The 27626-nt window shown below is 44.0% G+C and overlaps 2 protein-coding genes across 3 annotated transcripts in view; one reads left to right on the top strand and one right to left on the bottom strand.

Annotated features, from left to right (window-relative positions):
- Positions 1-5426, top strand: part of ATL1 (atlastin GTPase 1) — a 32251-nt gene extending 26825 nt beyond the window's left edge. The window contains exons 13-14 of one of the 2 annotated variants that reach the window (XM_056345672.1): positions 2165-2179; positions 4615-5426. In XM_056345672.1, the coding sequence (XP_056201647.1) occupies positions 2165-2179; positions 4615-4725 (126 nt within the window). In that variant the 3' untranslated portion in view covers positions 4726-5426. The remainder of the gene's footprint in view (positions 1-2164; positions 2180-4614) is intronic. The other variant, XM_056345673.1, reaches the window with a different exon arrangement.
- A 688-nt stretch (positions 5427-6114) lies between these two features.
- On the bottom strand, positions 6115-27337 carry SAV1 (salvador family WW domain containing protein 1). Its single transcript, XM_056345674.1, has 5 exons — positions 27053-27337; positions 24751-25197; positions 15348-15618; positions 14255-14398; positions 6115-7349 (listed from the first exon to the last, which is right to left on the bottom strand). Exons 1-5 carry the CDS (start codon positions 27144-27146, stop codon positions 7148-7150), a joined length of 1158 nt encoding a protein of 385 aa, XP_056201649.1. The 5' UTR covers positions 27147-27337; the 3' UTR covers positions 6115-7147.
- Between the last annotated feature and the right edge of the window lie 289 nt (positions 27338-27626).

Genomic DNA, 27626 nt, shown 5'->3' with positions numbered 1-27626 from the left:
GGGCTTTTCCTCCCCTTTGAGATGGCTTTTGCATGTAGGGTTGTTAGATGCTCTGGCTGGACCTGCCTGGGCAGATCCAGCTGTGTGAGCTGGTTGTGCTGTGATCGGGGGGGAGGAGATGACCTGTGCCCCGTCTTCTTCAGACAGCGGGACGATGAGTTTTAATCCATTCCTTAGACCATCTAGGTGGGGAAAGCAGAGATAGAGGAAATGGTTTCAGGTCAGTCTGTGGAGTTGATTGTAAGGGGGAGATGTCTCAGGGACTGGAGGTGATGGGCTGGGGGGTAGTGCCCGGTGGCTGTAGCACAGGTAGGCAGTGCAAGGAGCGTCAGAGCAGGAGTGAACAGCGAGGCTGGAGCTGCGTCCCAGGCCACCCCTTCCCCTGCTTGAGCCTGAGCCTCTGAATCCTGCCCAAAGTGAAAAGACAAGCCGTGTAGATCCCGGCTGTGGATGAGAAAACTCACAGCAAGCTCTTTTGTTCTGCCTTTTTTTTTCTTCTTGTCTTACCCATCACCAAATGCCAGCCTGTGGAGCCTCGGCCCTTGCGGGAACGGGGCAGCTTTGCCAAGGGTCCCTAGGGGAAGGCTGTCACAGACCTGGGGCTGCGCCTTTTGGGTGTGTGTGTCTGTATGTCAAAAAGGAAGGCCTGGATCTCCGCCCTGGTGCGGGGCAGGGGTCTGGCTCTCCCCCCTCTGCGGGAGGCTGAGCCCAGGTCTCGGCTCTGCCCGCTTTGGCACTGGGCTCCGCTTTCCCATTACAGCCACAGCTGTGCTGGCTCGGTGGGTCTCACCCGCTCTTTTTCGATTCCTTTTTTTCCCCAAACAACATGTGAAGCTCGTGGCTGGGCCCCCGTGTCAAGCAGGAACACTTCTGAAACCTTGAAGATGGTCACTGTGAAAAATCCCCCAGCTGCGTGGCTCTGCCCGCTTTCTGGATGGCGCCGCTGCAGCGCCGGCCCCGGGCAGGGTTATCTCGCAGCCCACCGCCGCAGTATTTTTAACGCTGGGTCTTTCCTGTTTCCCCTTGTGCAGCAGCCCTTTCCCCCCCTGATTGCAGGGGTGCCGGGGGGAGCCCAGACCCTGCGGGTCACCCCAGGCGGGGGAGCAGTCCTGCGGTGGCCTCCTGCTCTTCCCGTGGCACAGCCGGGCGAGCTCATTCTTTGCTTGGCCCTCAGAAGCCACCAGCTGCAGTCGTGAGTTTTATTTCTGTAGTGCTCCAAGGCAGAAAAGGCCGTTCTTAACAGCTTTACCTGCTCCTTCCCTGCCTGTTATCCACAGCGAGGTTTGGATTGAGAGTGAACACATTCCCTTGGTTCCCGTTGCTGCACAGAGAGCTGCAGCTGGAGCTAAACATGCAGCTTTGGGAGGAAAAAATGGAAGTGTTTATTATTCAATTCCTTCATTCCTGAGCTGGGTAGTGGTGTTGCTCAGCTGAGCTGCCTTTAAAATAAGTTGGATGGGGAGGCAGCTCGTTGCCTGTATCCCAGGCGGGTTCATCCTGGCTGCCCTGACCTCCGCGGCCTGAGCATCTGCAGTAACCCCCCGCGGGCGCGCAGTGCCCCTGCGGCGGCTCTTTGCTCGGGGACCTTCCTGGTGTGTTCAAGCTCAGCATTTGCAGGAATTAGTGGGGGGTTTAAGCAAGAACAAGACCCAGCCAGCAGGGAGCCAGAGATGCTGCCTGCTTGCAACTTGCCCAGCTGGGGAAAAATAAAGAGGTTAAAGTGCCTGCAGCTGCTCCCTGGCACCCTGCTGGTCCGCGTGGGCTGTGTGGCACAGCTTTCCAACCGGAGGGAAAGTTCTTCCGAGGAGCTGTGCAGGCAGGCGGTACCGGCCCTGCTGCGGGCACCGGGGCCCGTTGCGATACACAGGGCTGGTGGCCAAGTGGCCCGGGTGGGTTCATAGCCTTCGTGGCTCTGTCCCATGCGAGTGCTCAGGGTCCTGTGGTGGCGGGACCGGCTGCAGGAGGGATGGATGGAGATGTGAGGGGTCCTGCAAGAGGGGCAGCCTGTGCGGGGCGAATCCCCCTGGGAATACCCGGCCATGGTTGCACCAGCAAGTGGCTGTGGCCAGAGGCATGAGCCCCGTGCGCTCCCGTGGATGTGCATGATACACAGAGATGCTTTTCTTTCTTTTTCTGTCTCCCCCTTCCCAATGCCTCTCCCCAGGGAAGCACGAATGAGGTAAGTGGCTCTTGTTCTCTGCATGCAACACCACTCAGCTCCCATGGGCCGGAGGCTGCCGGGGAAAGGCGTCTTGGACCCAGATGCACGTTTTAGCTGCATCGCTGCCTTTGGGCTCATGGAGGATGGGGGCTGCAAGGGCCCCGGGCAGCGGCCGGCATCCTGGCCCTCCACCTAGGCACTTGCTGGCACCTGGGCTCTGGTTGCTCCCTGTGATCCAGATGCCTGGGGAAGGTCGTTGAATGTGGGGCCTGTGCTCCAGGCAGTGCTGGAAGCCAAGTGGGGGAGAGATTTGGGTGGGGAGGATGTTTGTTATGATGGGAATTTTCATCTTTCTCCCATCAGTTCTGTTTGGGGATTTTTCCTGTTGTGCTGAGAGGTCAAACCAAAACACCGGTTGGTTTTGTAGCACCAGCTGTGTGGGCATCACACTGCCCCAGCAGCCAAGGAGGCCCCATACTTGGTCAGGCCTCTCTGTGCAGCTGGAAGTGCCGCATACTGTATTTTAGGCAAAACCACTCCATCCCGGCTTGAGTAAGCTGAACGCAGAGCCTGGGAGGCATGGTTTATCTCCGCAGCCTCCTGCTGGGGCAGCATGCTGAGCCCCTCTCGCCCTGCATGGCAGGGGAACTGGGGTCAGCAGCCCGTGTGTGCCAGGCTCCGGTGGCTCCGCTTGCCCGGCACCGCAGGGGCACAACGCTGAACTGCTTGCCAGGCCTGCGCCGAGGCCACCTGGAACCTTGTTTAGGCAAAGCCTCATCAGCATCTAATTAAAACAAAAAAGGCATCCTTACTAGTCTGTATTAGTGTGCATGCATGTTAATCCAGTAGGTGTGTGACGGAAGACAGCTTTGTCTTTTCTCGTGTCACCGAAGCCTGACATCTGTCAGTGTCAGCGCACGTTTCACCCGCTGTTATGTGGGGAGTTCCTCAAAAGAAAGTCAGGGCGGCTCTCACAGGTCGGAAGGCCATTTAAAAAAAAAAGGTGTTGAAAATCAACCCATTTTCCCCCCAGCAGCCAGCCCAGTCCGGCTGTTTTGGCACTAATGCTGAGCAGCTAAGAGCGTTCCTACCTCTGGGTCCCTGGGCTTGGCTCTGGCTTGCACAGCAGCAGGAGGCAGGACCTGGTCTTTGCTATTAATGAGCTTTTGAACAGATCCCATCAGGTAAAAGTCAACTCCGTGAGACCAGTTTTGCAAGAAAAAAAAGCCTAAAATAGCGCTAAGTGCTGCAAGGTCACTCACTTCTGGAGCGTTTGAAGGTGTATTTTCGAGGAGGAAACCCACAGCAGCTCCATGAAGTGTCCTCCACCAGCCCACTACATTCCCGATCCCAAAACACTTGGCATGCCAAGCCCCACATCCCTTTCCTACAGCCCATTTGGGATGTGGGCAGCATCGCTTGAAACACCCCGGAGCCTCAACAGCCCCCTCTCCCTCACTGTGGCTTCGGCCTCTCCAGCTTCGCTCATCTTCCCCGAGCACCAGAGGAACGCATCGCCCCGTGACTGTTCCCATCCTGAGCTAATCCCGACTCGGCAGCAGTCCTGAGGTCCCCAGCAGGAGCTGGTGCGGTTTTAGTTTATTTTTGTCATTTTTTCATATTTTTTTCCCCAATGACAAACGCATTTGCTATGGAAACAGAGCTGTGACAGCTGTTCACACCGCAGCCTCTGCAGCCAGCCCCATAGCTCAGCATCTCCTGCGCCCGTTGCACTGGGTGGGAAGCCCAGCGTGGGGGGGACATGGGGTGTTACATGCCAGCCTCCAGCCCTTGCGATCACTTGTCTCAGCCCCGTGGTTGCTGGCGTTGGCTCCACGCAGCCCCACGGCCACACCAGCTCAGCCCACGCACTGGTACCAGTACCGATACTGGTACAGCGATGTGCTGCAGGAACACATGGTTGTTAGGCTGTGGTGCTGTTTGTGCAGGGCCAGCTCTTCTGTCAGAGGGGGAAATACACCTGGGTACAGAGAGAAAAATCGTAAAATTAGAAGGAAAAAATAATAATCTGCATTTATCTGGATGATAAATCAAAATGATCCTGACAAACTGGGGTCCCATTACATAGCAGAGCCTGCCATATGACGTGCTGGCTATCTGCCTGGTGGTGTAAAACAAACTGCTGAGGACGCAGAAATTCAAACTCATGCGTGAAACCCATAGGCAAACCCCCTCCCCCCACCCCCTCCCCGCCCCCGTAAGTTAATGCAACTCGAGGGGCTCCTCCCATAGCCAAGCCATTTAAAAATTAGCAGAAGTGGTGCTCTTCAGTCTTACCCCTGTGGGACACTTGCCACAACCAAGCGCTGGCACAGAACAACCCGCCGCTGCAGCAGGACGGCGAAAGCACAGCCCGTACGCGTGACATGCAGCGGGGCTGGGGACATGACCATCTTCTTTTCTTTTTTTTTTTTTTTTTTATTCCCCCCCAGGCTTTGTACAAACTGTACAGCGCAGCAGCGACTCACAGACATTTGTACCATCACGCCTTCCCTGCACAGAAAGCGGAGCCCGCCGAGGGTGCGGAGAGGAAGAAGGTGTAAGCCGGGCGCGTTCCCGTCGGTGCATGAACAAGGTGTGGGTGTCTCATCCTCAACCCTCTCATCCTCGTACCCATCACAAGCTCCTGCTGCAGACAGGGAGAGTGGAGAACGTGTCATGTGTAAGGTGGTTCAGTGTGTTCGTTCGACAGCGCGGTGTTTGACGGGAAGATGTCAGCATGTTTTTCATTTTGTTAATATGTACATATTGGTACTGCCGCAACGACAAAGTGCTTTTAATTTGTAATAGCCAGCATAATTCCCAGCTAATTTATGAAGCCTTATTTTCCCCTTCTTAATTAGTTATGAAGTCACTGAAGGACTCATAATTTACATGATACTGCAGCTAAAAATCTCCCAGACCTTAGCTTACTCAAAAGCCGACTTATTTTCAGATACTTGAACACATTATAACATGTAACTGAATTTTTTCTTCAGCTATTCATTACATAAACGTAATTAAAAATGTAATAACTTGCTTTATCAGAAACTGTAAGGGCACTTCTGCTATGGTATGTTAAGGATCTTGTAGGAAAGCCTACTTTTCTGTTTGTAACCGCTGCACAAAGTATCACTTTGTATTTGTATTGGAGGAAGTTTCACTGTATTTCTGTATATATATTCATTATAGCGTATAGAAAGTGTGTTCAACAGTTCTATTCTTTTATCGTCAGATCTATTAAAGTTTGCTTTCAGTTCCTAAGGAGGTGGCTGCACAGGAACAGTTATTGACTAACGAGGCAAGAGCTTCTCGTTTTTTTGGGTTTTTTTTACCTTTGTGGTTAATTCTGGGCCTTCAGAATTGGTGTTTTCAGGGTAAGCTGGTATTTTGACAATACTCTGGCCTGTCCCCTGCCTGGCTGCACCCCTGGTGCTTCTGTCACTGACAAGGTAAGGCCAGGCTTAGTAAGTCATCCGCAAAATAAAGTCTCTTTTAAACTCTACTTTTAACAGCAGAGAGAAAGCTGTTTAAGCGAAGCAAGGCTGAAGGGCGCTCGCCCGGGCCCTACGACCCCTCAGCTCACCCATGTGAAGAACGGGCCTGTGGCACGGCCTGGATGGTGACACTCGGGCTCAGCCATAGCTGCTTCAGGCATTCAGGCGGTGGCGCTGGGCTCAGTGCAGCGCGGTTCGGGTTTTACAGAGGCTGCTGCCACAGCAGCGGCTGTGTTCCACCTGGGCAGGGTGGATCAGCAGGACCAGAGCGCGGCTCTGCTCCGGCACCGAGCAGCTGAGAGCATCTGAACCACGTGGGTGTTCAGAGAACGCAGCTACCGAGTGTCACCATCCCTGCTTGGATCTTTTTACTGGTTACAAGAACATTTGATTTGATGTTCTACAAGGCAAAAAAAAAAAAAAAAAAAAAAAAATAATCAGTCAGATGACCCTTCATTCACTGAACAAAAACATTTTTATTGAATTAACAGGATTTACAAGAAATGTGTTTTTGTCTGCAACAATGTTTATTGCACTAAAAAGAATCCATAAATAACATTTCAGGACAATCAATGAACCAAATGAAAATATTGGAGAGGATGACTGTACAATTTAAAAAATTTTCCCCAGGTAAGGAAGCTTTTAATATAAGACAAAAGCTCATTTAAAAAAGAAAGTAGTAGTTGTCACATCCCTGATTTTTTCTGTGGCGTGGTACAGCTGGTTGGCAAGCTGGTTAGACAACACTATTACTTTCGCTGGGCCATGTTTTATAAAATGCAGTTTACCTAGGATTTCAAAACCTGTGAAAAGTTTGCTTAGAGATTTTGATCTTTAAGAAAGTCCAAGTATTTTCCCTCTAATTTCTGTGAAAATGAGTAGTAAATCTAAAGTAGTAATGCGTTAAAGTAAAAAGGCAACTCAGATGCCACTTTCCCGAAGCCCTCTGTTTAGACTGATGAAATTTGCTTCTGCCTGGCTACAGCACTGGGTGTTACTGAAAAGGAACAGGAGCAGCCTTCTGTACATTAAAGCTGTAAACAAAGAGCAGACCTCTCTCAGGAGAGGGATACAAAATCCCGAGGGAAACGCACTGAAATACTCATTTGGATTTTAACAATGTTTTAAATCCAGGACTTTATTTCATATAGTTGCATCTCTTGCCCTTTAAAAATATATATAGTCAGCTTCTTAATAATACAGCTGACTGCTAGAAAAAAAGATACCAGGATCAAGTGTCTGATTAAATCCGCGCTAGTTTTCAGAATAATAAACTAGTTCTTGTATGGAAAAAGATTAACAAACATTTTTCATTTTTATAAACAACACTTAACAGATGTAGAAAAATATTCAAGAGGATAATAACAAAGGTGCAACATTAACAAAAATAAGCTGCCTTTTCAACAACAGCATTTTTTCATAGTTTTAAGTGTGAAAAACTTAAAGCTCTTAGTGTCCTCATAGAAGTCTTTTTAATAGAGTTGTTAGCTTAAAGATTCTTGCCGTGCTGCTGGGCATACCACTGCTGCCTCTGCTTGCGATGCTCCAGCTCGGTGAGGAGGGCCTGCCTGTACGCTTCGTACAGCTTCACAATCCGTTCCAGTTCTTTCATGAAGAGCAGCTTCAGCATTCCCTGGTACGTGTCCAGGTCCGCCAGCTGGAAGAGCTCCCACTTCAGAATGTGATCGTATCTGTTTTGATAGAAAAGATGATTATCTACATGCCGCTGCAAGCAAATACACAGCGTTTTCTGCTTTTTCTTAAAAACTGGCCTCACAGTTGTATACAGCCCCCGATCAGATTTCTAGCAAGCTGCATTAGCATGTTTTACGTGCATAAAGAAGGTATTTACACCAAAAGACAGGGAGCACGTCTCAAAGCAAGTTGGAGAAATGTCACTTACAGCTGAACTGCAGAATCACTCCTCATACGCAGATAAACTCCAACTAAAGACCCTATTAACCAGTTACAATAAACCAATACAAAACACGCATTTTGGAAGCATTGAAACAGCACCTACATTCACAACCAGCCTCCAAGTTTTTGCAGCAAAACACCTTTAAAACTTGGAGTAACACAGAAAAAAAATGCATTATTTCAACAGCTTGCCCTAATACTCCCCAGCAGGTGCTTCCCAGCAGGCAGAATACTGCCAGCCTTCCCTCACGCATTCTTGTTTTCACAGCATTCTTCCTCTAGCCCTAACACTCTCAGTTAGCAGCAATAACCTAGGGCAGTGTGTCTCTAACTGTGGGTCACGAAGGACCCTGCAGGACCACAAAAGGGGGTGTTAGATGTTGGTGCGGACTGAGGGAGGGGGCAAGTCCAATTAGGCTGTAATTAATGGCTGCGAGTACTCACACCAGTAAGGGATGTCCTAACTGCTAGTTGCTATCAGCAGCGATCTGTGGGCTGGGGGGAGCAGGGGGGTGTCAAGGGCGTGACACAAGCACAAACAGCTAGAAAACAACCGTGTTCTTACTTCCCATATGGGAAAGGAAACAAAAAAAAGAGCTGCTGTGGATGTGGGACACGAGACACGTGCCGAGGCCCCGAAGCACACCAGTGCCACCCTGAACTCCTTCAGGAACATCTAACCTAGCTCCCCACGCAAGATGGAAACAAGCTCAGCTTGGAATCAGGGAAGTCACCCAATTACTGTTGTATTTCCTCCAGCTTCCACCAGTTACCAGGAGTGGCTGGCTGAGCAAGGGGAAGTGTAACAGCTCGGGTCACCAAAGCACCATCCACACTGTCAACACTTTTTCCTTGATAAGGGAAGCGGACGCCCATCAGTGGGGCAGGATGCGAAAGCTCACAAAGAAACTACCACCCGGTGCACGAAGGGGGCTGTGCACAGATGGGCTTTGGGAAGCCACGCTCACCTCCCTCCATGGCAGCAGGGGGGAGCACATTAAAACAAACCGCAAACAGAAGCAGAAGTGCGATGTCAATCCATAAGGTGGGAAAAACAACGAACAAGGAAAGCTGCTGGAGCATCACTGACGCCAACACTCCCAGGTTAAAGAGTTGCTGGCAAAGTACATCTCATGTTTTGTTGGGTAGGTCTTCTGCTCGCCTGCCCAACATTCAGCTCTGCTTTTCTTAATAAATCTGCAACACTGTCAGTGCTGGGTTTTTTTATTTTTACTTTTTAATATGGAGCAATTCTGAATTGCTGTTTATACTCCAAACTTTTTTCAGTTTCCAAAACACGTAAACATAACCCTATGTTCACACTTTTGGGCTATCCCAGCTGCTGCGGCTGGCCAGGTACAAACTTCATGTGAGATCAGCCTCTTCAAGCCTCCCTTGTCTCTCTAGCAAGAGCTGAAAAAGCTTCCCGAAGGCTGCATTTTATGTCATAACTGCCAAACCACTCTTGTGGCTCATCAAGGCTATGCCATTTCTCCTGCAAGTCATTTTCACAATCAGAACTGGCACTCTCAGGGAACAGATAGCTGCTCAGATGGAGTCCAGTTTCATAACGCATGTCTGTTCAATCGTACGTTAGTCAGTGACTCGCTTTCAGGCCACAAATTCTTCAAAGCTAGTGCTGACAATCTTTTATACCAAACACATGGTTCAACATTTCCTATATTTAATAATATTTATCTTTATACGTAAGCTATCCAAAGTATTCAAGAAAGCAAGCATTTTTTCCCATTACTTTGTTTTTAATGGACGACTTTTTGTGCCAGTAGTAGAGGAAAAGTTTCAAGAAGGTTTCAAGAGATCCTAGGAGGGGAAAAAAAAAAAAAAAGTGTTTCTAACAAAGTTTTTCAACAAACTCATGGTAATTCTACAGGTCTCTGGCTCATGGCCAGATGTCCAGTACTACCACCACACTCTGTGGGGGAACAGCTGCAGGACAGTATTAAGCAGGAGACACTGACGTTTAGGATGTTCTTCAAGGAGGTGCTAATTGAAATAATTCAGGAAAACCCCAAGACTTTGGGCCAACAGCAAGACAGCTGGTTTGGTGAGCACCTCCCCAGACATCAGTCCAGGCTCCCAAGCCCAAATGATCACCGACTGGGATCTGGCTCGTGTCGGTCAGCACATCAGTCAAGCATTAGCAGCCCACAGTGCAGACCCACCCGCATATGCTTAAAGTAGTACAAGGACTTCAGAGAGCTGGGTACATAACCTGGGCTTCAAATAAACAGGCTTCTCTCTTTGATGGTTGCTTTCCACCTCCGCGTGATAACTGGAGAAGTCTGGCAGGGTGACACGAGCTAGCAGCCATGAAGAGACCTGCCTGGTTCAGGAGCAGACATGCTTCCCAAGGCTCACCAGGAACAAGGGATGCAGAAACAACGTGTAGTATCACAGGCTCATAGAACAGACCCATAGAATCATCTAGGTTGGAAAAGACCTTTAAGATCATCAAGTCCAGCCATTAACCCACCAGTGCCATGGCCACCACTAAACCATGCCTCTAAGACAGACCCATCGAATCATCTAGGTTGGAAAAGATCTTTAAGATCAGTTGCATGATGCAACTGTACGCACAGGTCTTGTTAGTGAGGATCTGGGCTAACCTGAGCCTACCTATTCTTGGACAGACTTGTGTGAGAGAATTTCAAGAGTATCACCCCAAAAAGAGCAGGAGTGTTCATGCTGCGCCTGGGAAGGGGACCTGAGCAGCACCCAGTGTCCTGGCATGGGCCTGGATGGCTCTGGGAAACAATACAGAATTTCCTAAGAAAGGTGAGGAAATCCCAATTCCCCAACCTGGTTTTAATCTTGATTTTGTTTGATCCAAGTCTTGCTCTACAACAGACATTTTGATGCTGCTTTATTTTGATAAGGAAGGCCTTGATATTGTGACATCGTCACTGCAATACCCCCCACCTCCTGCTTTTCCCTAGTACTTCTAAACATACACAATTCATTTGCAATCTAATTTTCTTAAATTGGAAATAGGAAGGTGACTACTATAGTTATTAAAGGAATAGAAGAAACTCATGGAATAGACAGAATTAGTTGAGCCAGGTGAATTACATGAGAAAATATATTCACTTGAATGGAGGCTAAAGCCAAAATATCAGTACATCCATGCAAATAAACTGCACTACATATTGAAAGGATATACTCAGAAGGCTGTATGCATCAGAGAAGCACCAAGATGTGCAGATGACTACCAAAGATGCTTTTGAGGAATTTTAAGAAATTAAATAACCACAGCTTCTACAAACTTCCTAAATAACAGCTGCTATATTGATGTTATCCCAAGTTTTGACAGGGTTGCACTGCTAAAATCACTTTTCCCCAAAAAACCCCAAATTGCATCTGTATGTCAATGCGGAGATCAAACTCCAAAGAGCGGCAAGACTGCAAGCTGCTGCTTTTGAAGGTTTGCCAAGTACAAGTGCACTCGATTCCTGAGTTGATGTGAACGCCACCTTTCCATCTCTGCTCCCTTCCCACTCCTCATGAACCGAATTCAATTACAGCAGGATTTCCCCTGGCTTGCCCTGTGCTGATGTGTCCTTTCAAATGTTCTGGGTTAATGGCGTTTATTAAAAGACATTCTGCAGCAAGGCCGATTCCCAGTGGAAGGACTGTTTCTTACTCAGGTGGCAATACAAGCAGGAAAGAAAACAAAGCTCCATCACATGCAATAACATGTTTGCAGGTTTTTCGGGGCCTGCAGCTTTTTTTTTTTTTTAAAGCATCACCACAGATTGCTAAACCCTTGGTGGTTCCTTAGCTCTTTGAAGCTGTCAGCGCTGATAGTTTCTCAAGAAAAGCAGCACATCAGGATTACTTTTCAGTGTGAGTTTCATTTCACCTGCTAAGAGCAGTGTTGAATGGAAGAAGTCTAATTAAAGATTAAGCCATCGGCAGCGCCTCAGTGGGAATGGACTCATTCAAATCCAAAAGACTGTAAGTCTAGGAATGCCCAACCACAGAGATGCACAGAGAAACAGGGCATGGAGTACCAGTACCTGACCTAGACTCCCCAGGCGTTTTTAAGAAGGGCAACTAGTCACAGAGCCAGAAATCAAAAGGAAAAAGCACATTATTACAGAATTCCTGCAGAGCACAAAGCCTTCCCTCCTGCGTAAGAAAGCAGGAGCTCACCAGACAGAACATGCAGCTGGAATACCCAGTCTCCAGTGCTCCTCCCAGCACGAAGCAAGTATTTAATATAAAACAGGACGCTTGCAGCTCAGGAGACACTGACCTGCCCCAAGTATTTACAGCCTACTGGTTAGGGCTGAGAGAAGAAAGTCCTGGCTTCAGATTCTTGCTCAAAAAGAGTCAGGGGAAGAATCAACCACGGTCTCTCATACAAGGCAGGCATTTTTGGTCTGCACCCTTGCAGTCCCGTATGTGCTGTCTGGCATTCTGTGGAAACACTTCCCAGACCGGTCTACGTGACTTGGAAGGTGGAGAAACATTGGATTTTAGAGCCTAGCAAAGGAGTCTTGACTCCACTGTGCTGAGATTCTGACAGCTACACTTACACTCTCAAAACAAACCTTGCCCGCTGCCAGGAGAGAGGGGAAAAGGATACTTCAAAGTATCACAAATACCTTGACACTGGAAATTGTTACTTCAAGACATTAACTAGACATCAAAGGCTCTTCACTGGGTAGCGAGCCAAATTATCTTCTTTTCTACCAGAACAGTTTGAACCATTTTTCATTAATAGGGAAGCATTATGGCTAGTACCTACAAAACTCTCAATTAGACTTTTCCAGTGGCCAGAATTATTATCCTTTAGAGAAACTCTTCAAAACAAAAGCTAACATTATCTATATTTGCTATCACCACCTACTTTTCTCAACAAAACAACTGGCCTTTAGTCAGCTAAATCAAGCTACAGCATCAGGGGTAAGTAAGAAATCGTAACAAAATACACCATAATGATTTCAGTGCAAAACTGTACTGATAAGCAACATATTTTTACAGCAAACTTCAAACAGCAGATTGCATAAGGTACTCCTCTACTACTACTACTATGATGAAAGCATTCTGCCCAATCACTTTCATTTTTGCACCAGAACATGGGAGGACATTGATACAGTTCTCATACTCAGCTTTTGGACAATACTACCGAAGAACTTACAAGCATTACTGGATGTTTTTCTCAAGCTTTAAGGGAGTTGTTTTGGCAACAGAGGTTTATTATTAAAATTATATTGAAAATGTACAAGTGATCCTGGTATTAATAACTGTGAAAATTATTTACCAATTGTTCCTTAAGAAGCCCTGAAGATGAGGTGATACTAAGCCAGCTGCTACCACTCTTCTTCACTTGTCCAATATAATAGTAGCATAAACCAGAATTTACTTCCTCACAGAAGCATTTGAGAATTACGACAATATTCCTATTACCCCCAGCATTACTGTGACAGAAACCTAAAAGGAGGATACTGGAAAATACATCATTTTTGATCCCTCTGAACAATGTAAATTCTGTTCAAACAGCTTGAATGAGTAAAATGTGTTTTTTGTTTTGGTTTTTGTTTTAATTTGGCTCAGCCTACTAGATACAAAGAAATTCCTGATAAATTGTTTAAATTGCCTTAAATTTGTTTCTCAAGTTTCAAGAGAAGTACCAACAGGAGTTCATACAACACAGGCTGAAATATTTCAAATGACATTGTCTGGATGAGCCAAAGACCTAAATAAAGAAATGCAGCTGCAGCCAGAACCCAAAAGTATTTCTAGGAAACAAGTCCTCCCATAGGTTACAGGAACTTAGTATGTCCCTGTTGCCTAAATGTCCTGGTGGATTTTAGGCCAATTTAAATTTTTATAGGCTGCTGGCGAGCCCAGTAGCCACAAGAAGTAATAAACCCCATTCAAATTATAGTTACTAGATGGTTTTTTTTTTAGTGGAAGTCACTGAACATCACATACAGCCTGAATTTGCAAGTACAGACTGACCTGCTTGTTTGCCTGTACACTTGTTTCTCCATGTTCTCCTTATCATAAGTACATTATTTCATAATTATCAAAACACATCTCCATTTTTTACTGCTTTTCTATTTAGTGTTACTATTCTGCAGAACTGCACCCATTAGAAAAATGTAATGTTTCATTATGTTGACTCAAATCTTTTCTCGAAGGAGACTCCCTGTTCCTATAGCATTGTTTCTTCAAAAAAATGACTTTTTACTACCGTTTAGGTTGGTTTTTTTAATTCAAGTTCTTAATAGAAATATACATTTCAGTCTGCATATTAATTGTGAAGGAGAATTTGTGTGTCTTTTTAAAAAAGCAGTAAGATATACATTAAAGAGCTAACACCCTGGAAGTATTTCACATATTTTATAAGCATATGGTACCATTCTCACAAATACACTGAAAGTAAACCACATCCTCAACCTGCACGTCACAAACTGCAAGAAGTACTGTGATGATTTTGTGCAATGCCTAATACAAAGCAAACTAATGCAATGAACACTTGGTATAATTTCCTTGCATGCTGTCAGCAACAGTTTCTATACAATTAAGAAATAAATACCAGCTAGAGTTCTACTTTCAGTCATCAAAATTCATTTGTTTTCCTTCTAAGCCATGTATTCATAGTGCAAAATGCAGAGGGGGGGGGACAAAAAAAAAAAAGCAAGCTCACTTTACAGGGGCCCTGGCATAGACCTGCAGCCAGTCTGGAATCTCTGCTGTGTGGTAGGGGTTTGCAGGGACAAGGAGAGGCTGGCTTCTCTCAGCTTGCTGAGGCTGGTAAGTCACTGGGGGAGGCTGGTCGTAACGGGGAACACTGTACAAAGGAAGACAAAGTCTGTAATCTCCATGCAGTAAGTTAGACATACTGATATTATTAAATTGTTAACATTAATACACAGATTAATAGGCGCAAAGGCTGACGATGCAACCACGCATGTAGTGTTGCCTTGGCAGGCCTATACTGAGAGCAATTTTCTGTTGCTATTTTTGTGCTTCACTCTGATCACAACCCTTAAGTGTTGTAGCTATCTGTTAGCACGCTGTAAAATTCACCTCAGACCTATTCACCTAGTTTCTGCTACGGGGACATTAAAGCAGAATAAAAAATGCTATCTGTTCTTAAAATACTAAGAAGGAAAGTATTGATTCAGCCAAATAACCCACCATTTAGTATGTTAGAACAAATACATTCAGGCAGCAGCTGATAAGAGTTATTCCATTTATTACAAAGGATATCCTCCTGTGTTTACTTTTTCTGCCACACATTAAACAACTTTCCCTTCCTGGGTAACAGCAAAGTAGACTGAGTAGCAGAAATTAACCGTTAGATTTGGTGTATACTAGTCTTACTTTACCTTTAAATTACAAGTAGCTAAAATACCAATTTTCATTCTAGACAAGACTTAATTCATGTTTCAGATGGTACATGTATTTACTCAGACAGTCACTGGGAACATCAGATCAGGTTTCTTTTCAGTCTACAAATCAATTCTGTTCACAGCAACTCTGTTGTTTTACTGACAGTTGATGAGAACCTGCTTTGTTTTAGTGAGTTAGGAACAATACCCTGCTTCTAAACTTAAGACAGTAAGATGAGACAAAACCCCAACAATTACAACTTCTTCTGCAAATCTTAGGTCAAAGTAAAGCTTACTCCTAAAAATACAAAGTTTTTGGCACGTTATATAGGAGGCAAAAACAGTTTAAAAAGTTGAACTGGATTAAGAAAAAATCAGTCACAGAAGAGAAGGTGGATATCTTACCTGGGAGCACAAGGATGTTTATATTGAGCTGTTTTATTGATGTGATCTACATAATACACTCCAAATGCTGCTGACTCAACTCTCTCCCATCCTGGAGGCAGCCCCTCACGTTCGAGTGGATGGCTCCAGTGAGTTGTATTAGTGTTGTGATCTATATAGTATTTCCTTCCTCTAATAGTCCAGTCCACTGACCAGCCAGGAGGAAGAGGTAAATCTTCAGAACTATGATTTGTTAAGTTTCCTAGAGATGTAGCAGCAACTCTACCGATGCCTGAAAAAAGGGAAAGCAACATTTAGCTAAACTGGTAATACCCAAAGCCAACATTATGTACGAAGTCAACTTCCCCCCACACCACGAGGCGCTCTACGAACTTTGAACAATACTGTGGCATTTATGGCATATGCACTTGTACGTTAGTAAAAAAGCGCCATCAAGTCAAAACAGATATTCCCTTTTAAGCCTCACTTGTTTTGCTCTCGTCCAACTCCAGATTCAATAGACAGCTTCATTTACTGACAGTTAGAGCATCCTTGCTTTTTTGATTAGAGACATGTATTAGCATACAGAACAGGGATGAAGTGTTACTGTCTCAAGTTGCTGAGCAGAGAGGGCTGGTGTAAGATTACAAATGTTAAAAGCTTTACAGAAATGACAGCTTCTGTTAATATGCTATTACAGCTGCATCAAAACCATTTATCTACAAAAAACCTACAGCTATTTCTTTTTCTAGTTACAGTCAGAAATTACAACTATCTAGAAAAATTGCTGAATACCACCAAAGCCTTTCAGATATACCAGTCAACAACAGTAAGAGGACCAGGTAAAGAGAGGATGGACGAGAAAGGCTGGCACTATGCCGCACTGACCATCACTACTGCAGTGCGTGTAACCACGGCCAAAAAGTGTCATCAGTAACAAGAGAAAACAGAAAAGCTGGATCCACACAGGATCCTGCACCAACCCTTTGCTGAACACAGTCATCCTGCTCACGCTGAAGTCGATGTTGCTATGTCTTCTTTCCTAAAACTACCCACGCTTGTTAGACTAACTCGCTTACGTGCACTGCTGGGTGGGACAGTCAGGCCTTCTGAATGCAAACCAGACAAGACTTCTTGTTTGGAGCGAGCCACAAAATCATCTCATCTCTTCTCCACATCCCCACCACCCTCTTCCTCCCTCCCACAGATCTCAGAAGGAAGTTCTGTTGTCTAGTAGGCTGAATGTCTGCTTGTCTACATCTTGCTCTTCTCTAAATGCGAGCACCTATGCTTTACAATGCTGAAGAGGCACGTGTAAAAAAATGTAATTTCCAGCTTTTCCTGATGATGTGGGCTGCACTAGCAGACGGGTTTCTCCAGCAAGAGAACTAAAGCCTAGGTTAGGTGTATTGGCAGTAGGAGAGCTGACAGGATCAGTAATTGACTGAGTTCCCACCTCTGTCCTGGAAACAGAGCACAGTTAGGATTTACCACTGAATAGCTGGCTTAAGAGATTATTCACTAGAATTTAAAAATGTGATTTGTTGAAACATACACACAGTTTTCACATTTTAAAAATTCGCATGACAGATGCTGAGAGATGTACTGAAGAACCATAATTCCAATTTCACCTTTTCCTTCCCTCTACATACTATGGATACTTTGGAAGCTAGTTGAAATAAAAGCCATAATAATTACAGAAAACTAAAAAAACCCACCTCAAACCCCAAAACAATAAACCCCCCAAACCCCAACCACAAAAAACAAGTGACATTAACTATTTTGTAGGTCTCCTTCCATTCCTTGGAAGCCTATTACCTACTGGATGCGGTGGTCCAAATTCAACTCTCTTTAAAATCCTTTTAAGTAGTTACCTTCAGTTACTCACAGTTCTACAGTTAAATGGCCTTCAGAAAGAAATTCAAATTATCTTCCCATCTCACAAATGCATCTATTCAATCACAGTATTCATCAGAGTTTGGGTGTTACTGCTTCCAGTAGCCAGAAGAAGGGGTATGGGGGCCACTTTTTCCACTTTCTTAGAAGTCAGAAAGTGACTCCATCACAAGCGCCACATTTACTGCCTGAGGAATACACCTTTTCCTTCTGTTTATCAGAAATATCATTTTTGTGTGACCATTTTTGGAGAGAGGGGAAGGGAAAGGCAGAGTCTACCTCATCTAAAGCATACTATTAAAAACAAGAGGTTTCAGGTATGGTCATTGACTCAAAAAGACAACAGTAATACAACAATTTTGCTGCTATTTCAGTATTTCTCAGCAGTTTCATATTCTGGTTGCTGACAAAGGCAACAGTCCTTTTCAACAACACTTACACAATACAACAAGCCAGCCAGGGGATATAAAGTATTTTAAGCATTAGTTTACATATTAAACAACAGACTAAAAACAGGAGAGCTGTTATTCTAATACAAGACAGTAGTCATCAACGATAAAGTAATGGGAAGGCTCCAAAGTAACTGAATAAAAAAATAAATTTAAAAAAATCATCTCAAGCTTCCTCCAGAGTACTGTTCCTTAAACCTTTTGTGCTCATCTACAAATCTTTTTCTAGCCCGTCATGTTCTGAACTATTCAGCCTTAAAAGGATTTCCTCCTGTACAGTACTTACCTATGTGCTACCTATTTATACCTATAAAGTGGATGGTTGTGTCCACATGACAGCCCCCACCTCTCATTAGGATTAAGCAACCTAGACCATTACTCCTAGTGAGAAGAAACATCCTGGAGGCTTCCTGACCTTTAGCAGTACTGGGGCAGGGAAACTATTTCAGCCTCTAGCTACACTTATGTCACTGGTTGCTTTCATTCCAATGACAAAACATTTAAACTTCTTGAGAATACTGCACTTCAGATAAACAAATTCAGTATTTTCTCCAATAAACTAGACTACTGTGTTGTAATTTCATGTACGTATAAATAGTGACTATTAAATCACCACTACCAGAAAATCTGAACACAGAAACTTAACTGGGGGAAAGAATTTTCACAAAGGCATAAGCATATTTTTGTTTATTGTTAAAACTAGCATGTGTCTGTATTTCTGTTACAGTTCCTCCTTCTTAACTTGTAGCATGATTCCAGCAGCAAATACATACATATACAGTCCTTGGGGTAAAGGTTAATGCCTTCAAACCTTTGCAAGTTGGTATTAAAAGTTGCACAAGCCATTTACAGCAGCAGTTCTCTTGACACAATGTCTATCCATCTCTTCATACAAAAGCCTGAGAAAACTGGGAGATGGACTTGGGTAATGAGGGAAACCAAAATCTAGATTACACAGAGAAATCATCTAGAAAGCAGGCTAAAAAGCAATGCTGCACCCAACGGAAAGGTAACACTGCCAGTTCTGCGTTTGCGCAGCCATTTAATCCTAGCTAAGTGGCTTCTCCCAATGCCAGTTTATTTCTTTATTTATTTCCAAGATGCATAGAACAAAAATAATACCAGACCACAAATACATTATATATTCCTGTTGCCATTTTGAATTCATAGATGAAGCAGCAGAGCCATACTGTTAAGATAAACTTACACAGCTGTATCACTTACCAGTTCTGCACACTGTTCCAAGCCTCTACAACTAGCAGACTCTAATTATGAAATCAAAGCCCAGATTTATAAACTGACAGTCACAAATACTACAGGTTGTAGACTATCACGTATAGTCTCTTAATTTTCTCCTTAAAATTGCAGATCATATTGAAACATTCCGTATGCTGGAAGCTGTTGGGTAATACTCAGCTTCCTACAACCACCAACCCACTATGGCATTCAAATCAACATTAGTACAATTTAGACATTTGTTTATACAACTGGGGTTACCACAGATCAAAAGAAATCACGTATTGGTTTTCCTTATAAAACTCAGCAGATGCTTCCTTCAAGGGAGAGTGGATACACATGTAAGAGAAATAGCTCCTGCTGTGATTTTGAGCAATAGGATGAAAACTGACTTTCATATACATACACCTGTAAGTATCATTAATAAGACTGAACAATGCTCGGAAGAGTAAATTCATATGTGATCTTTTCCAAAGTATAAACCAAAAAAGAAAGTTACAATACAGCCTAAACCCATCCATTGTGAACACTACCTTTTCTGTGTCATATTGCCCAAGTACAATATTCTGCTGCATTTAAATTTCAGGTAAGGGTTTGGCCCTAAAGCATGTTCATAGCAGCCCAAAGCTTCATATAGGATTTTACAGCACACATCAAGGATATTCCCTGAGTCACAGGTACCAAATTTACATAGCACCATGCAAACTATCTACAGAAAAAACCACAAACTTAAAACCTGAACCATTTTTATCAGAACATCAAGCGTAAAACCTGCGATTTTCCTGTTGATGGAGGATATTATCTCTCCTATAGGACAAGCAAAAACAGCCTAGTCAAACCAGTTTGCTCTAACTATGCAGGGTATTCTTGCTCACATGCTGTTTTATCTATGACAAGACAGAAATTCTCCTTCCTGTTTTCTCAAGGAACACAGTTGTTTAAATTATTTGCTTTTTCCAAATGTAAAAAGTCTCCTCCTCTCTGCTTAAGGATGAGCACAGTTCTTTATAACCTCCCAAGTGGCACTATCAAATGCCAAGAATGGTCAACAATGAATTTAAACATATGCAATTGTAAATCCTTTTCACGTTTCTTCTTTAGAACTTGTTTAGTCTCATTTGTTAATTCTGTTTCATAACGGTATATGTTTGGGGTATTTTTTGGTTCAGCTGTTGCTTTTAAGGAACATCAATACTGAACATGATCTGTGGCTTTGCTTCTTCCTTCTCTTGCAAAACATAGGATCTTCAGTTTAAGGTCTTGAATTAATTGCCAATCAGGCCAAGAGGCATTCCATGCTGTTCCAAAGCAAAAGAAAATCCTGCTCAATGCAGTCTGCTGGCTTAAGAGTATGTTCTTTACACTTCGAAAAAAGTGCAAAGGAACAGCAACCACTTATTACCAGTATTAACCAGATTTAAAATACCCAGAATTTTAAGGCCAGGCCCCATATTCAGTCTTACTCTCTAAACACCTTTAAGAATAGGATGTCCTAATGCCAGAACTCAAACTAACTTTGAGCACCACATTCCAGTGCATTATAATGTATTGGTACAAAAACTTCCTTCATTTAACATTCTTCTCTTAAAATGTACCTTAAGGTAATAACATCACAGACATGCAAAATATGTAGTATCTTTGTCAATCAAGGAAGTTCTGTTTGGTTTGTTCCATTAGTGTGGAACAAAGAAAACTAAGTGATAACGTGTTAAGTGCTTTCACACCCCAATGAAGGGGTTTTATTGTAAAGGCACTCTGCCTGGAAAGAAATCCAAGTTCTTAAGAGAAAGGTTTCCAGGTGAGCAAAGGGCAGTTCTTCTGTCTGCCTGGTAGAAAGCACAGGAGAAAATCACCAGAGCAGACCAGCATAAAGGGAAAAGAGTAAAAACAATGAAGAGAAAAGCCTCACTTCATTTATTATATACAGTGCTGACGTAGGCAGAGAAGTTTGAGAGCCTATGAACTCCCCACAACTAGCTCCAACCAAATTTCAAAGTGTTGAAGAACAAATCCAGCCAACCAAAAGGCCTTAATATTGTCTTTCATTAGGTCAATTGTCTTGAGAGCCTTTTTCCAGGATGCCAAAATCCTCTCCCTTCCCCTCATCAAACCAGGATGAATAACAGAGAAGATGAACAAACTGTTTAATTTTAAGGGAGTAAGTAATAATAAAATACCAAAAAAGTTGCAATAACTATCCTGTTTAGCTAGGTCTGCAGGTTCTAGGCCTTCCTAACCCATTCCAAAGCATCCAAAGGTACTTCTGAGCATCAGTACCTTGTTTGTCAGAGGGAACGCGGCATTCCAAGTAAGCCTAATTTCACAAATAGGAAGTGACAGGAAGGATTTTGAAAGCCTCCAAATGTCTGCTACAAAGAAATTACTGCAACATCAGCACAAAAGAAGAAAAGGGCAGGAACTGCCCTTTGTTTAAAAATTAGTAAAGTGTACACACCTAAAAAGACAAGCCCTTCTACTTTAGCTCTAAATAGGTTTAATTTAATAATTTGTATGCATTTATTTTGCTCTTGTATTAAACACGAATACCAGTTTGCAGTTTTTAAGGGGTACAATTCAACACAAGATGAACCTACTTTCATTAAAGTGCACTGGATTCTCTGTTCACAGGACTAATTGTTTTTCTCCTCTGTCACTGCCACAGTCAACCGCTTACAGTCCACCACCAGAAAGTCCTTTTACACTGTGACTTTAATCTCAGCAATTTTCATATACACATAAGAATTTTTTAGCTTACCGCTCAAACAGGTACAAATAACTCTGAGGTCTTGGTTACAAGTTAGTTCCAATCTATACTGTAGATATAACTTCAACCACAGACCTCCCCAAACCTTTAACCTAGAAGAGAGGAAAGAAATGTCGAGGAAAGACAGGTAAAGTCTCTTAGAATTAAGTTTGAAATTGGACACTAAAAATAAATTTTCAAGAAATGCCACAGAGGTAGCTAAACATACAAAACTAGGAAAATTCTGAACTGAAGACATTTTTCAGGAAAACTGACAGCACTAGACTGCTAATTAAAAACAAATCTAACGAAAGAAAAGGACACGGTAGAGTTGAATCACACCAAGAGAGGAATCATGACTTCAAGGAGAAATGCCTATGAAAGAACATATTAATGCTGTCAACATCAACTGTCGAGAAAAATCATGGGACTTTGAATATGAAGATGTCAGTAAGAACAAGTTTTGAACTCCTCTCCAAATTTTAAAGAGGAGAATCTTGATTTTGAACGACAGCTGAAATTCACATGCACCTCTTCACTTGCAGACCACTGCTTCTCAAAAGTCATCTGTTGTAACCAATGCTAAATGAAGTATCACTCACCAACTGCAAGCATATCTTGTGTTCATTGGGCAACATTTCTGTAGCAATCAAACCATAAGAGAACTGACTGCAGGGACCTACTGAGGGAGGGTGGGAGAGGAGGAAAAGGGCAGAAAGCAGCATTTGCAGATTCTAGCTAATAAACAAGCTTGTATGTTGAAATGTAGGTATTAGGCAATTGTGTCAATTAACTCTATGAACAATTCTGATTAGGTGAAACATTTAGAAACAACAATGGAGATGTGTAAGGAAAAAGTAATTTAGACAAAGACAATGAAAATAAAAGGCCTGCCTCAGTCCTCTGGAAACACAGGACAAAAGGAACTAGAAATTACAGGAAGATTGGTGTAGCTCAAGGAAAACACTGTAGATTTGAAAACAATGGATGGTTCAATAAAAAGATGTTTAATGGTGAGATGAAGGAAGTTAGAAATTCTAATGCTTTCCTACTTTTGGCCATTTAATTCTTTTACTCAGAAAAATTAACAGCAATTCTTGAAAAGATGTACGAAAATTAAGGTCATAGGTCAATATTCTTACTGCAGTGAAACTGAAAGAGGAATTTAAGAGTTCATATTCCATGCAGAGATGAAAGAAAAAAAACTTAAGAGGAAAAGGAAGACACTTTGGCATACAAAAGGTTCACCTTTTTTTGTCTCTCCCTACAAATGCATGAGATTGAATACATGCCCATTACAAAATGTGTAGAATTTGTTCAAACTATTCAATGTAAAAACAGGAGAGGGAATGACAAAGACCAAACAAACATCAGCAGCTCCTTTGTGATTTCCAGTGGCTAAGGGGGCATGTAGACAAATGGGTGTGGGTGTGTGTGCAGAAAAAGTCTTTTTAGAAAGAAATCCATGTTGCTACAATTGAGAAGAATAGGACTGTAAAGCCCTACTTTCAGCTTGTTCAAAAATTTACTAGATTTAAATCCACTTTCAAGCTAACAGCTAGAGCTCCATTTCCACTTAAAGTTTCAATTCAACACAGCAGCAGTACCATTTCTTGAAGTCTTCCTCAGCACACACAGTACTTTTGAATGTTAAATTGATGGGTTGGTTTATGAAATACTCCCCTCCTGCCTCTCCTCCCTCCACTATCCAAGCACACACTAACAAGTCCTCATTATCTGGACCAGGTAAACGTTTAATGACTGCAGGGTGAACAACAACTGACAGAGATGGAGGGCTTTCATGCAAAATCTAGGTAGATCAGATGTATTGAATTAGCAAAGTAAATGAGGATTAAAGCAGCAATTCTTAAAACTTAGTATTTTCATAATTTATTGGCTGACAGCAGTTAACACTAGCATTACTCTTCTATCACTTTTCATTGAAATGTTTGTGTAATAAAAAACCCACAAAGCACTGGCAGGTTATAATTCCATACGCAAGGTCAGCAGCCTTAAATGTTGACGTTCTAGCAAATTTATTTTTCTAGATAGGAGATTTATTTTACTAGAGACTACTTACTTACTATTTTGTTTATAGATTACAAGTAATGATGAACTAACAACATATTTCATATTGAAGGTACATTATTAACAGGTCTGAAACGTTTGTTTTGAACTCCTCCTTGAGTATATATATATATACTTTTAAATATATATATACACTACAAAAATACTCACTGCTTGAACACAGCCAAATTTATTACTTTTAAGGTCAGCTATCTATGGCCAATACTGTAATCCCAGACTTTTTATTACACCAAGGCACATTGCACCAAAGAACTATTCTTTGGTGTTATCACCAACAGAATCAAATATTTCAAAAAAAGTAGTATTTAATGGATTCCTCTCTTTTATGTTGTTCTTCCTTTAGAAAAAAAAGTTCCAGCGAAACTGAGGGGGGAAATAGGCATATTTACAAACAATATTAGAAGCTAGAAGACAAAAAAAATAGTCAAGGACTAAGAAGTCAATTTGCACACTAACTATACATCAATTTGCTAATTACACCAAGCAGTCATTCCTCTCTGACTATTTATAAAATTAATTTAATTGAGGTCAAATTAACACAGTAAAATTAAATAACAACACTACGATAGTTAAAATATAACAACAACAATAATAATAAACTAAAATGGCAATGTTATAACTTAGAGCTGCTGCTTATTCCCTACATCATGAGAAGAGTAATGTCTCTTCATGAATAAAATGCTTTGCTAGCTAGAGCAACTCATTCACCTTGCATAGAGGAGTTGCATGTATGTTTGGCATTAAAAAACCTACTTGCTCAACCTCACCCCATTCACTTAATAAATAAATCCTGGTTTAAGTATATTTTTCCTTTCTGAATATATGTGATCAGATTCTTAATTCTAAGAAATGTGAACACACAGTGTACTGAGATCACAGAAACGTCATTAGAAAGAAGCTCTGTCCTACACTGTGTAACTCCTAAAAACATGACCCTGATCATCCAGATATACCTCTGCACCTGAAGTCTTATAAAAAAGATGTTTTTAAAAAAGCAACAACTAATACTTACCTGAAGTGTGCCTTCCATGGTTCTGTGACATCCTCTGGAAGAGATCACTGTTGTGTTCGTAATACCTGTAGTCCTCATGAACGCGATCATTTAACTGACGTCTCCTCTGGGCATCATAAAAATGATCATAGTAGTAACAACGGGCACCAGCATCTCCATTTTCCAAAACAGAATTGGCTTCTGTTAAAAAGGACTGGGAGGAAGAGCCATATTCCCTAGGGACATCAGCTAAACTTCTTGCAAGATAGGAAAGTGCAGAGAGTCTGTTGCTTTCACGTCTCATTATTTCATGAGGTGGCCTCTGCACTGGTGTTCGAAGAAAACTCTGGTTTCTGGAAACAATTCCATCTCCACCAGCAGCATAGGCAGAAGAAGTCGAGTCAGGAGGACAGATATCAGTTCGTCTTGGAATGGTTGGACCGTGACGGATAAATGAAGGCATTAGATCTGATATATAGCATAAAAGAGAAGTAAGAACTTCGGCTATACTTACACATAAATTATTTGGCTAGCCACAATACTGATTTTACACCATGGAATTCAGGAAATTCAATGGCTAGAATCCGTTTAAGTCACCTCTAATGCAAATACAAGTATAATGGTAACGCTGCAGTTTGTACTGGTGCAACAGAAACCACCCTCCACCAGCAACAAACTTGCCAAAACAGCACAGTTCTGCCAGTATGGCTGCATCTACAATAAACAAACAAACCAACCCAAACCCCATCAAAAACCACATGAACAAAAAAAAAACCCAAACCACCCACACTTTACTGTGGGCACCTCTGCTAGGCTTTGTATCTCTCTACTAGAAGAGTCAAGAAAATCCAAGTATCCTGGCTACTACTCTACCACTTCATTGGGACCGCTGTCCTTACAAACTCAGAACAATCGAAGATGTTAATTCGCCACGCTCACAGGAATCCATGACAGAATCAGGAACAGAATTCATACTTTCCCCACTAATCACAAAGCTCAGCCAGCAAAGCGCTGTCACTCTGCACACATTCTCAAATTATCATGAAGTTATGCACTTTCTCCTTCACCCAAGGGGAGTTTTTTGCATACCAGCACTGATGCCTATTCATACTGTTTCAGTGCGTCCCTCCAGTAAGGGATACGTTAATCCTCTCCCTACTACTGCCTTCAACGTGATGTAAGTCAGTAGCTTCCCTCCAGGTGAGCTAACGCAATTATGACTTTCATTTAGAAGGAAGTTATGTCTATTATTAGTAACTTTTTATTAATAAACTCTTATTACTTAGGGTGAAAATAATGTGTCATTAGTAAACTTATAATGATCGCTGCAAAGCTGCCATGCTATAGTCGGTCATCACATCACAGCGAACAGCATATATGTGTAAAAGGTGTTAACCCCTTAGACAGGCCTACAGCTTAATATGAAAAAAAACCTTGATTTTTTTTTTTTAAGGCCTAATTCAATTCAATCAAACTACTAAATGATTTTGCCTGTTGACTGTAGAACCAGCTGTTCATGCAGCAAGTACTTCCAGGAATGCTGCATACCTGCTCCTGCCAGCAAAGTTCTCTGGTTGTGATCTCCAAGCTAATCCTGCAATTATAGCATAACGCATTTGTCTCAGGTTGTTCTCAACGATTAACAAGAAGAAACCTAAGCACACATTCAGCGTGTATTTGCTAGCATTGCGTACAGTCCTAGTGCAACCAGGGCTGTGGCATTAGTGTCAGGTTAACCACGCAAAGATCAGTGCATCCAAGGGACATAGCGGTGACTTCATCACGTTGATTCATGGTTAAGAACTGGAGCAGTTGCTTCTGCAGGGATTTTAAGCAACCGTCTCATACAGTTATCTCATCTTCCAAGCACACACCTTTTGGCAGTGCACACAGCTTACATCGGGAAAACAACCACTGACTTCTGGAAAGAGAGAGATGCTCTGTTCTGTTCCCCTGAACGGTACCTGTCCGGGGACCACCTTAACCCCTGACCTGCTGAAACTGAGCAACCGCTGCTGAGAAAAGTAATAAAACAAGCAAGTTTGTTTACCGTCAGCACCTGGCAGTACACTACGCACAGGGCTCCCTGTTAAGTTTCCCCTCCCTTCCAGGCTGAGCCTCCCTCCACCGGCTCCCAGGTCTCACAACAGAAATGCCCCCCCCCGCCCGCCAACCGCCCCGCAGGGAACGCCCGCAGCCGCCAAGGCCCCCGGGGCCCGCCGCACCACAGCCGCAGCACACAAAGGCCGCGGCCCCCCGCAGGCCTCGGGCTTGGCACCCTCGGCCCGTCCCCCGGCCCGCCGAGCCCGTCCCCGAAACTCACTGCGGAGCAGAGGGCTGGTCTCCTTCTTCACGTACTTGCCCTGCACCTCGCCCGGCTTGGAGAGCTCCGTCCGCGTCTTCTTCCGCGACAGCATCCCACCTCCCGGTCCGCTCCCACCGCCCGCATGCCCGGCGCCGCTCCCCGCTCCGCAGGGCAGGGCCCGGCCGCCCCGGCCCCCTCAGGCGCGGCGGCGGCTGCTCCGCGCCCGCACGGCCGCGCCCGGGGCGGCGGGCGCCCAGCGCTGAGGGGAGGCAGCGGGGCCGGCGCGCGGGGGCTTGTGGGAACGCGGCCTCCGCCCTCCGGGGAAGGCCGCGGGGCAGGCAAGGGGCGGGCGCGCGCTGTCACAGCGCCCCCGCGCGGCGGGGAGGGCGCAAGGCGCAGGGCCGTTAGGCGGGAAGGCGGGAGGGCCGCGCCGCGCCTCGCCTCAGGGGCCGGGCGGCTGCCTCTCCCCGCGGGGGCAGCGGGCCCCCGCACCCGGCTAGGCTGGGGTCCGGGACGGCACCGCCGCCTCGCTGGCAGCGGAGGGTCGGGCCCCGGAGGGGCTCGGTGAGGGGCGGCGGTGGGCCCTGTGCTC

Source organism: Falco biarmicus, chromosome 7, assembly GCF_023638135.1.
Source record: "Falco biarmicus isolate bFalBia1 chromosome 7, bFalBia1.pri, whole genome shotgun sequence".
NCBI lineage: Eukaryota > Metazoa > Chordata > Aves > Falconiformes > Falconidae > Falco > Falco biarmicus.
This window is presented reverse-complemented; position numbering and strand designations above follow the sequence as displayed.